Source organism: Mytilus californianus, unplaced genomic scaffold (assembly GCF_021869535.1).
Source record: "Mytilus californianus isolate M0D057914Y unplaced genomic scaffold, xbMytCali1.0.p SCAF_4, whole genome shotgun sequence".
NCBI lineage: Eukaryota > Metazoa > Mollusca > Bivalvia > Mytilida > Mytilidae > Mytilus > Mytilus californianus.
The window spans coordinates 15,536,271-15,549,106 of record NW_026262690.1 but is presented as its reverse complement, the minus strand read 5'-3'; the positions used below and the strand labels follow the sequence as shown (position 1 = coordinate 15,549,106).

General features: G+C 33.9%; 1 protein-coding gene across 1 annotated transcript in view; it reads right to left on the bottom strand.

The window, feature by feature from the left end:
- LOC127737560 (growth hormone-regulated TBC protein 1-A-like) overlaps positions 1 to 12,836 on the bottom strand; it is a 46,310-nt gene that overhangs the window by 28,145 nt on the left and 5,329 nt on the right. The window contains exons 3-4 of the mRNA XM_052248391.1: positions 2,187 to 2,233; positions 1,090 to 1,201 (exon numbers count right to left, since the gene is read on the bottom strand). Of these exons, the coding sequence (XP_052104351.1) occupies positions 1,090 to 1,201; positions 2,187 to 2,233 (159 nt within the window). The remainder of the gene's footprint in view (positions 1 to 1,089; positions 1,202 to 2,186; positions 2,234 to 12,836) is intronic.

Sequence of the window (12,836 nt, the reverse complement as noted above, 5' to 3'; positions counted from 1 at the left end):
GTATCTTACACACACAAAATCAGGGATAACATAAACTTTTTAATTAATTCTTTTGGAAGTCGTGTCCATTAAAGTTTAATCCCTTTTAAACAATATGTAATTACAAGGTTGACTTTCGATGATCTTTTGTGTCCATTAAACTTAAATCCATTTAAAACCTGATATGACATGGTTGACTTACCAAGTTCTATTGTGTCCATTAAACTTTAATCCTTTTTAAACAACCTGTAATATTACATGGTTGACTTACCAAGTTCTCTTGTGTCCATTAAACTTTAATCCTTTTTAAACAACCTGTAATATTAAATGGTTGACTTACCAAGTTCTCTTGTGTCCATTAAACTTTAATCCTTTTTAAACAACCTGTAATATTGCATGGTTGACTTACCAAGTTCTCTTGTGTCCATTAAACTTTAATCCTTTTTAAACCTGTTTTGACATGATTGACTTACCTATTGCATCCTTTAAACTTTCATATTTTTTTAAACCTGTTATGACATGGTGACTTACCAAGTTCTCTTGTGTCCATTAAACTTTCATCCTTTTTAAACCTGTAACTTATGACATGGTTGACTTACCATAATCTATTGTATCTATTAAACTTTCATCCTTTTTAAACCTGTTATGACATGGTTGACTTACCATGATCTATTGTGTCCATTAAACTTTCATCCTTTCTAAACCTGAAATGACATGGTTGACTTACCATGATCTATTGTGTCCATTAAACAAAAATCCTTTTTAAACCTGTTTTGACATGGTTGACTTACCAAGATCTATTGTGTCCATTAAACTGACAACCTTTTTAAACCTGTAATGACATGGTTGACTTACCATGATCTATTGTGTCCATTAAACTAAAATCCTTTTTAAACCTGTTTTGACATGGTGACTTACCAAGTTCTGTTGTGTCCATTAAACTTTCATCCTTTTTAAACCTGTAATGACATGGTTGACTTACCAAGATCTATTGTGTCCATTAAACTGTCAACCTTTTTAAACCTGCTATGATATGGTTGACTTACCAAGATCTATTATTTCTATTAAACTTTGATCCTTTTTAAACCTGCTATGACATGGTTGACTTACCAAGATCTATTGTGTCCATTAAACTTTGATCCTTTTGACTAAGTAACAGTTTTTTGTATGTATCAGGATTTCTTTTCATTTTCTCATCAGCTCCACTTACACACATCCAAACCTGAAATACAATTACTGTAACAGTTCTATGGTTATCATCAACTTATCTTCTTTATGGATATCCTTCTGGTGAACTGTTATAGCAAAGCACACTTAAATAGTCCATTGAATTCTGTAAAGTGGTCTATTAATTAGGAGTTAAAATTTCAATTTTTTTTGGGCAAAACTGGCCAAGGAATTTTATTTTCTCATTTTTTTCTTTTCTTTGATTTAGATGAAACTTACATGAGGGAAAACTTCCCAGCTTTACTGTACTTGTATAAGTTTAAATACAATATAGGTTTACTGTACTTGTATAAGTATATATAGGTTTACTGTACTTTTATAAGTATATATACAATATAGGTTTACTGTACTTGCATAATTATATATACAATATAGGTTTACTGTACTTGTATAAGTATATATACAATATAGGTTTTCATCAGATGAGTTAATAAAACATAATTACAAACTTATGAAATATGTGAACTTTTGAACTTTTAAATTATGATTTAGATGAGTGAGTGACAATGTTTTGTATTCAGATCTGTACCAAAGGAAACCAAATTTGTTAAGGTTTTATTTTCAGCAGATGGCCTTTGCCCAAACCAAGGCAACCAGGTTCAATATTATGAAGCTGTATTCAGCAAACAATCTTTATGCAAAGTTTTATAAAAAACACAAACTTTATATTCATCAGTAATATCTAAATCCTAATTTGTTCAGAAAGAAAATCTCATTACATGAAGGATGTTTAATAACAGTGTAATGTGACTCTGGGAGATGGATTGTCAATTCGGTAAAGATTTTCCTTTCCATTAGTTTCTATTGCCTAGTATTGGTCATGTTTTTAGACGTGAGGTTTACGTCAATGAGACAGCAATCCATCAACATTATTAACCAAAAGACATCTTGAGGTCAACATACAGCCTGGAGGACAGGATTTTAGAAACAACCAAAGATCTGCCATCACATTTCACTCTGATATAAAATTATTTTCTTACCATTGCACGGTGTCCATTTGGAATACCTTTCCTGCAAAATCTTTTCACTGAAAAAAGAATGCAGAGATATTCAATACAAATCCTCCATTTCATATACATCTTACATGTCCAGTAAAATTATCAAGCCATTACTTTACCTGAATTTTTGTGAAATGTTTAACAATGATATATTGTCTTCAAACATCTAGATTCTGAAACAGAAAATAAGTATTTTCTTGAAGATAGAATCATTAGGAGTCAACACTGACCAGGTTATTTTCCTCTCCATGTAGCTATCTTGTATTCAGTGTTGGTGAAAATGGTATATATGTGCTACTGGATAACAGTTTTTACCAATAACAAGGCTAGAAAATGCAAGCAGTATATTCTGGTACATATATTAATTATTTGCAATTAAGTAGCCTTACTAAAAACATAAAGACTGAATGTTTGTAACCACCTGTCAGTCCTAAAAAATATACAGTGAATACATGAGACTATGTCTCAGTCCTAAGGTTAAATACAGTGCATGTCTGTGACCACCTCTCAGTCCTCATGTCATATACAATGAATGAATATGACCACCTCTCAGTCTAAGGTCATATGAAGTGAATGTCTGTGACCCCTCTCAGTCCTAAGGTCATATAAAGTGAATGTCTGTGACCCCTCTCAGTCCAAAGGTAATATACAGAGAATGTTTGTGACCACCTCTCAGTCCTAATGTCATATACAGTGAATATCTGTAACCATATCTCAGTCCTCATGTCATAAACAGTGAATGTCTGTGACCCCTCTCAGTCCTAAGGTCATCTGTGACCACGTCTCAGTCCTAAGGTAATATACAGAGAATGTCTGTGACCACCTCTCAGTAGTCCTATGGTAATATACAGTGAATATATGTTACCCCTCTCAGTCCTAAGGTTGTAGTAAACAGTGAATGTATGTGACCCCTCTTAGTCTTAAGGTCATATAAGTGAACGACTGTGACCACCTCACAGTCCTCAGGTCCTATACAGTGAATGTCTGTGACCACCTCTCAGTCCTAAGTTCTAATACAATAAACATCTGTGACCATCTCTCAATCCTAAGGATATATACAGTGAATGTCTGTGACTACCTCTCAATCCTAAGGTCATATACCGGTACTTTGAATGTCTGTGACCACCTCATAGTCATAAGGTCATATACAATGAATGTTTGTGACCACCTCTCAGTCCTCAGGTCAAATACAGTGAATGTCTGTGACCACCTCTCAGTACTCAGGTCATATATATAGTGAATGTCTTTTAACCCTCTCAGTCCTAAGGTCATATGAAGTGAATGTATGTTACCCCTCTCAGTCCTAAGGTCATATGAAGTGAATGTATGTTACCCCTCTCAGTCCTAAGGTCATATGAAGTGAATATTTGTGACCTCTCTCAGTCCTAAGGTAATATACAGAGAAATTGAGAGAATGTCTGTGACCACCTCTCAGTCTTAAGGTCAAATACAGTGAATCTCTGTGACCATCTCTCAGTCCTAAGGTTAAATACAGTGCATGTCTGTGACCACCTCTCAGTCCTCATGTCATGTACAATGAATGTCTGTGACTTTTCTCAATCCTAAGGTCAAATACAGTGAATGTATGTGACCCCTCTCAGTCCTAAGGTCACATACATTGAAATTCTGTGACCAAGTCTCAGTTCAATGTTCACACACAGTGAAATGTCATATACAGTGAATATATTTATTTTTCCGCGTTTCGAAGAATAGCGGGAAAATGTTGTCTAAAAGGAATGTTTTTAAGAACGGTATGTTTTGGCAGTTTTATTATGTGCAGTTGTACACGTGGTTACGTGGACCAATCATTTAGATTGTGTCAATAAGTATTCTTATGTTAATGAGGTGAAAGCGGGTTTTTTAATTTTCTTTGTGTTTGAAAATCATTCTAGCCGATGACGTTCAACACTAAACTTAAATATGTCAGAGCCGGCAGAAATAAACATGCTTATCGACCAGAAAATTAAAGACGCAATGAGCCAGAATCAGAATGAAATCCTTCAGAGTATCGACAGACTAATGTCTAGTCATCTAGATACTTTCCAAAGATCAGTTCATGAAACACAGAGGCAGCTATCAGAAACTCAGATGTCAAAAATCCAACAGATGAACTCTGAAAATTACGTCTTCAAACGAAAAGGAAACGAAGAGCAGTTCAGAGTCAACACAAAAATCGCCAACAAGATGAAAGAGGCCAGAAGTCTACTAACAGAAACACAGGACAACAATGAAAACACAGCGGGCGCAATGAGGAACATTAGTGAAGGTTTGGACATTCATACTCATCGACAAAAATTGATTAAGCTCGCGGATCAGTCCAAGAACGGATGGAGAACAGCTTTTGAGTATGAAACGCACAGTCTAGCAGATGATTCCGAAGAAGAAAAACGCATAATACGAGCAGAAAACAAAGCGTCGAAGAAAATGAAGAACGACAAAAAAAATTCAAGACACGTACAACTCCTTACAGTGCCCCACAGTCGACTCGATTCAGCTCAGTCAATCAACAGAGTACAGTTAACATTCCTGTGGTGAATCGACCCGGAAAATGTTATGAGTGTGGTTTATCAGGACATTGGAGGTCAGACCATTATAAACAGGGTTGACAAACGCAGAAAGAAAAGTCTGATAAGATAAGTACTAAATTATTTTCAAATGATTTATCTGTTAACGTTTGTAAAGAAAACGCTATAGTTTCATGTAATTCACCTGTAGGTAAATTAAGAAGTTCAATTGATTATTGGCAAAATATTATTTGCGCTAATGAGACAGTTATTGAAATAATAGAACATGGATATAAAATACCTTTTCACACAGAACCAAGTGAGGTATTTTTGAATAACAACAAATCTTCATTAGAAAATTCAGAATTCGTAGAAAACGAGATTGTTAAATTGATACAATTAGGATGCATTAAAGAATTTTCATGTAGACCTAAAGTGATCAATCCGTTGACTGTAGCTAACAATAAATACAAATTAAGATTAGTTTTAGATTGTAGACACATTAATCCACATCTCCATAAATTCAGATTTAAATATGAAGATGCTAGCGTAGCCAGTCAGATGTTTAAGAAGGGAGATCACTGCTTTACTTACGATTTGAGATCGGCTTACCATCATGTAGAAATATTCGATCCACACAAGACATACTTAGGTTTTGCTTGGGTCAAAAACTGTGAAACAAAATATTATGTTTTTAATGTTTTACCTTTTGGTATATCTACAGCTGGTTATATATTCACCAAAGTAGTAAGGTGTATTGTTAAATATTTACGAAATTCAGGTTTGAAAGTTATCATGTATTTAGACGATGGCTTAGGCAGGGCTGACGAGATAAGTAAGGCCCATGACACTAGCATAGTTGTTCAGATAGTACTGAAAGCTTCTGGGTTTTTAATAGCAGAAGATAAATGAAATTGGACACCTAGCCAAAATGTCGTATGGTTGGGTTTGGTATGGCAATTTGACAAAGGCATGGTTTCAGTCACGGAAAGGCGACTTTCCAAATTGTTAGATACATTGAATCATATTATACACAAAATAGGCAAAGGAGAAATACACGCTTCAGCAAGGTTTCTTGCTTCAATAATTGGTCAGATCATATCTATGCAAGGGGAAGTTGGTCCTGTAGTCAGACTACGTACAAGAAGTATGTACGAATGTATTTTGTATAGAGCAAGCTGGAATGCTAATGTTCTGTTGAATAGTAGATCTCTTGATGAGATAGTTTTCTGGAAGGAAAACATAGAGAAAATGAATGGCAGAGAATTGCATATTAGTGAGCAATACTCAAGTGTAGTATACACAGACGCCTCGGGGATAGGTTACGGTGGCTATTTGGTCAAAGCCACAGACGAAGAGATTATGGGTAGTTGGAACGATGTTAGCAAACTTGATGAACAAATTGTGTAAAATTGTCTTTAAAGGGCAATAACTCCTTAAGGGGTCAATTGACAATTATGGTCATATTAACTTTTTTGTAGATCTTACTTTGCTGAACATTATTGCTGCTTACAGTTTATATATATCTATAATAATATTCAAAATAATAACAAAAAACTGCAAAATTTTGTTAAAACTACCAATTCGGTGGCAGCAACCCAACAATGGGTTGTTCAATTCGTCTGAAAATTTCAGAGTAGATAGATCTTGACCAATTGAACAATTTTACCCCACGTCAGATTTGCTCTAAAAGCTTTAGTTTTTTAGATATAAGCCAAAAACTGCATTTGACCCCTATGTTCTATTTTTAGCCATGGCGGCCATGTTTGTCGATGGATCAAATCTTCGGATACAATTTATAAACTAGATACCCTAAGGAACATTTAGTTAAAGTTTGAAGGTATTTGGCCCAGTAGTTTCAGAGGAGAAGATTTTTTAAATAGTTTACAACGACAGATGAAGACAGACGACGACGACAGACAACGACAACGACGACGGACGACGACGGACGCCAAGTGATGGCATAAGCTCACATGGGGCCCGAAGTCGGTGAGCTAAGAAGGGCAGCAAGAAATCTGATTTACAAAATATCACAATTAAAATAGCAAATGTATGTGAATCGAATAGCATTAAGATCGTACCAGAGTGGGTACCTAGACAAGAGAACGTTAAAGCAGATAAAATTAGTAAAACTGTTGATTGCGATGATTGGAAGATAGACGATATTACATTTGAATATCTTAATCAGAACTGGGGTCCATATACCATAGATAGGTTTGCCACTGATTACAATGCAAAATGTAGCATATTCAATTCTAACCATTGGTGTCCAGGTACACTGGGTATTGATGCTTTCAATAGACATTGGGGTAAAGAAAATAACTGGATCGTGCCACCATCTTCGGACATGGGATCACGATGTATACACAAAATAATACAAGATAAAGCAGATAGCACTTTAGTTGTTCCTTTATGGGTTTCAGCACCATATTGGCCTCTTTTACACAAAGTCTATGGTAATGTTGTCGAAGTCGAATCGTTCATTAAAGATAGTAAAATATTACCATCAACAGTTGTCAGGGGGGGCCGAGTTAGAAATGGGATATTCGGAAAATCCACAGATTTTAGGATGTTGGCTCTGAAAATAAGATTTTAATGTATTTAATTTTTTCCTTCAAGTATCGGTCTGAAAAGCAGGGTGCTGGAGCAAATAAAAGATGTAGGAATTCTTTCTGCTGATTTTGACGAATTAGGACGTAAGATGTCGTCGTATCTACTGCAGTCCAGGAGTGACAATACTAACAATAAATATTTTTATGCTTTTTAAAGGTAGGAGAGATTTATATTGAAAGAAGGGGGACAATCTTTGCCAGCAAAGCCTATACATGTAGCTTTATATTTAACCAAATTGTTAGACACAGGTTCATCTTATAGTGTAATTCAGTCAACATTTTATGGTATAAAATGGGCTCATACAGTACAAGGTCTTTTGGATCCCACAGAAAATGCATTTGTGGCAAATTTACTAGAGTCTTCTAAACGTCAACCACATAAACCGAAAGTTAAAAAGGAACATGTTGATTCTGAATCTATTATTGAACTTTGTACTAAATATAAAGACAATAATGATATAGCTATTTTAAGGGATTTATGTATGATTTGTTCTTAGTTTCGCTGGTTTTCTCAGATATAATGAGATTAGTTCTCTTCGATGTAAAGACGTTCATTTCAAAACTAACTATATAGAGATAATTATTGACAAAAGCAAAACTGATCAGTATAGATTAGGGGAAAAATTAGTTATTTCAAATGGCGAGTCTGCTGCTTGTCCTTACAATTTATTATCCAAATATTTCAGTATTTGTAAAATTGAGTCAAGTTCTGAGCAGTATTTATTTAAACCTATTTTTAGATCAGGCAAACGGTGTTCTCTAATTTATACAAGAACAAAAAACTGAGTTATACCAGAGCTAGAGAGTGTATTTTAGATAGACTCAAAGAGGTTTGTGGTGACATAAACATAGGTTTACATTCTTTAAGGGCGGGTGGAGCCACTGCCGCAGCTAACGCCGATGTAAACAAACGCTGCTGGAAACGGCACAGCAGATGGAAAACTGATACTGCTAAAGATGGGTACGTGGCAGACTCACTTGCACATCGCTTAGAAGTTACTATGAAGCTAGGCCTTTAGCATTTAGTTTTATTGAATATTATTAACACTTTTCCGCCCTTTCTTTGTGTTTTCTAGTCTGCACGGCTAAATGCATTGCTTTTGTTTGTTGTTATTGTAGTGTAAGTTAAGACATTTATTTTTCCGTGTTTCGAAGAATAGCGGGAAAATGTTGTCTAAAAGGAACGTTTTTTAGAACGGTATGTTTTGGCAGTTTTATTATGTGTAGTTGTACACGTGGTTACATGGACCAATCATTTGGATTGTGTCAATAAGTATTCTTATGTTAATGAGGTGAAAGCGGGTTTTTTAATTTTCTTTGTGTTTGAAAATCATTCTAGCCGCAGACGTTCAACACTAAACTTAAATATTTTATAATATTTGATATTTATATATTTTTTTTTTTTTTTTGATGAAGTTCGGCATCAATATCCTGAGGCGTGCCTTGCACTTGCTCCGTAACACAGGTTTCCATATCAATTTTCTTTAGTAAAGTTTTTGTGGTTTTTACTAGGCGGCGAGGTTACGTTAAAGACGGATATATACATACATACATTTAAAGAGATGGGGGCTTTTTGTGCTTCATAGCTGACATTTTTCAGACGTTTATTTATTCTATATACTAGTACCTCAATTTAGAATGTATTTGTATTTCATATATATATGTATTATATAAAATATACATTAAACGCCGGCTCTGTTAGTCTGCACGGCTAAATGCATTGCTTTTTGTTTGTTGTTATTGTAGTGTAGTAAAGACCTAGGATTATTACCTTAGTCTAACGGTCACATTTCCTTGAAGGCCTAATGAGAGATGAAACTATCATAATTTTATTCTTTTTGAAGACTTAAAAACTTTGAATTAAAGTATATTTTTTAGACTATGTTTGTCAACATGCAGTTGTGAAAAATGTAAAGAATGTGCATTGATTCTGTTAACATATGTTACTTTCTATTGATTTACATGTAATTACACTACAAGTTGGATAATAAGCCTTCTATACAAACATTTACATAAATCCCCATCTACTCATATTTGTAATCAATTTTAAATAATGGAAATGTTATTGGATTTTTTCCCTATCAAAACCAAATCTCAAGTTGGGAACCTTGTCAGTGGTTAACTTTATGTTTTAGTCCTTGACAAAAGGACAAGGTTCACTTATGACCAAATATGGCCTTGAATATCAACTTTATCATAAAATATTAAAAAGGCCATAATTTGGTTCTTAAATGAATCTATTTCAAAAGTCTTAATACTAGGTAAAACAAATATCTTTTAAAGAGTACATTATAGGCTCCAAAGTCAGCACATTCTTGATATATTGTCAAAATACAATTAGTGATCTTGTGCATTTTTCTAACCTAAAACTTTAGGAAAAGCCTTAGCCGCAAATTACGATCTGAAATAATCTGTAACCAAACGATGCCAATGATGGTATTGAATCCCTGGATGCCAAAAATTCCAGATCAGGGGTTGAGGCAAAAGTAAGTTATGGTAAAAACTGTTAAAAGTTGTGGAAAAATTTGACCAAAACTAACGTAACAACACAAATAATGCATAATTAAGGGGTCATTACTTTATTATTTATAATGTGACATGCCAAAAAGAAGTTATTATGTATTAATAGTAAAATCAAAACTATTTCTTTTTTAAATTTGTAGTATTTTGGCCTGATTAAAGTAAACAATTAAAATTTTAGGGCCAATTTTAACCCTTTGTGAACCTACCAATCCTCTTTTGTCTTTGATGATAGATCAATGACAGATGTTGTTTCATATTCATACTTCACAACTTTTCTAGACATAGGGGATTAAAGCTTTACAATTGTGAATACACTTGTCTATTGCACAATTTGTGGATCTCTAGATGTCTTTGATTTTTGTGTTGTGAGGTTGCTAACATCTCTTTTTATTCCTGTTATATTAATTATTATTGTCAAGTGTTATTACAGAAAAACAAAGGATATGGGGTATTCATCCATGACACAAAATCAGTACATGCACAGCAAAATGTAAAGTTATGGAAAATAAAATGCTTTGCTGAGCGCAGCCAGATACAACCGCAGAGGTCTAACCCTGAACAGTTGGGGCAAGTTTGGACACAATATTCAAGCTTGATAGTGTCTGAATTTGGATTGTGATCAAATTTTGACATAATATAGGTTTCTGACACAAAATAAATGTGGTCAAAGATCTTAAAATTTTGAAATGGGATATTTTATTTACCTAGAATGGTCTGATATCCAAAATCTAACAACATGGTTAGATTCAGCATATAAAAAAAAACCAAAAATTTAATTTTAGTTGAAATCAAACAAATTTTAATTTTGGACCCTTTTGAACTCAATGTAGACCAATTTAAAAATGGTGCCCAATATCCAAAAAAGTAATACAAGGTTAGAACCCCCAAAAATTAAAGACTTTAAATTAATCCCATTGAAATTGGTTAAAAGATTTGTATTTATTTTCAATTGAAGATTTCTTGCTATTGCACAATACTGTGCAATTTAAGATTTCTTGCTATTGTGCAATACTGTGCTATTGCACCAATACTGTGCAATTGAAGATTTCTTGCTATTGCGCAATATTGTGCAATTGAAGATTTCTTGCTATAGCGCAATACTTTGTTGTTGCGCAATACTGTGCAATTGAATATTTCTTCCTATTGCGCAATATTGTGCAATTGAAGATTTCTTGCTATTGTCCAATACAGTGCAATTGAAATTTCTTGCTATTGCGCAATACTGTGCTATTGCTCAATACTTTGCTATTGTGCAATACTGTGCTATTGCGCATTACTGTGCAATTGAAGATTTCTTACTATTGCACATTACTGTGCTATTGCGCAATACTGTGCAATCACTTGAAATTTCAAAAATTTTGAAGAAAAAAAATATGAACCCCCAATAAAAATTGGGAAAAAAAATCCCCCCAAACTTTTTGACCCCCCTCCCCCTTGGGGTAATTACCCCCAAATTAATCCCAACCTTCCCTTCCTTGTAGTACAATTTAAGAGAGATCCATACACTTAAACACAAGTTACTGTCTGGAAACTAGAAAAATGCTTGTTTTTGGCCCCTTTTTTGCCCCTAATTCCTGAACCGTTTGGGCAATTACCCCCAAACTCAATCCCAGCCATCCCTTTGTGATATGGAACCTTGTGGTACAATTTCTGAGAGATCTATACATTAACACACAGGTTATTGTCCGGAAACTACAAAAATGCTTGTTTTTGGTCCCTTTTTGGCCCCTAATTCCTAAATTGTTTGTGCCATAACCCTGCGACACCATAGCATTATACGATGCAAAAAATTGCATATATATATATATATATAATTTAAGCAAAATATAAGAATTACTGATAATGTAGATTGAAGCAAGAAAAAAGTAACACATGTTCTATTGGTAAGAAGTGAACTTTTGCCTCAGAAATGGAGAGAAATCAGGTGTGAAGGGAGATACTTCATTTTACAAACCATCCTTTTGTAGTAACACTCTGATTCAGAACTATTGGCTAGAGGTAACTTTTCTTTCATAATTAAATAAGAACAAAAATATGAGTCCATAGGGCACCTTATCAGTCCTCCACATTTTCACATTTCTATGTTCAGTGAACATTGAAAACTTGGTCAAAACACTAATTTGTCACATATATTAAACAGAACACTTAATAATGAAGATATGTAAAGTTACAAGTACATTAAAACAAGCTTTAACCCTATCTTAAATCAAAACCTTTACCTACGACATTTCTATGTTCAGTGAACCATGAAATCTGGGTCAAAACCCTAATTTGGCATATACATTAAACTTTTCACTTCATTATGAATACGTGCAAAAACTTTCAAGTTGATACATGTATGACCATGACCTTACCTAAACCAAAACATCAAATGATACAGGACGGACAAACTTTGTTCTAACAGGTTGTCAAATATTATCTTCATACTATGGACCAAATAACAGCCAGAAATTTATTCTAAGACAATAAAAGGGTCCGATATTTCTAACTTATGAATAAGAAATGTATCAAAAAGATGCAGAAGATACCAAAGGAACAAATCATAAATCATAAGACAAAGAAAAATCTGCCATTCGACATGACAAAAAATGACATATATGACAAAAAAACAAACAACAGTCTACAAAAAACTACAAAGAAAACTAAAGACTCAGCAACAAAGAACCTCCCAAAAACTGAGGGTGATCTCAGGTGCTGCAGAAGGGTATTTTGGCAAATCATAAGCCAAAGCATCAAGACTGTATGACTACCATGTACGATAATCTAAAGGAAGTCACAATAGAAGTCCAAATACAGTTAGATATTTACCATAAAATATATCATGTATATATGTTGTTATGATATTGTAATTATAATATTTATCTATCTTGGCCTATTATATTTTGTGTGGCCTTATAATGTTTTTATAATTAACTTGGGTTATAGTTGTTTACAAAATAATGTTATAAATGTGCAGTTTAGAAATCACTAGAACAATCATACATACTGATGGA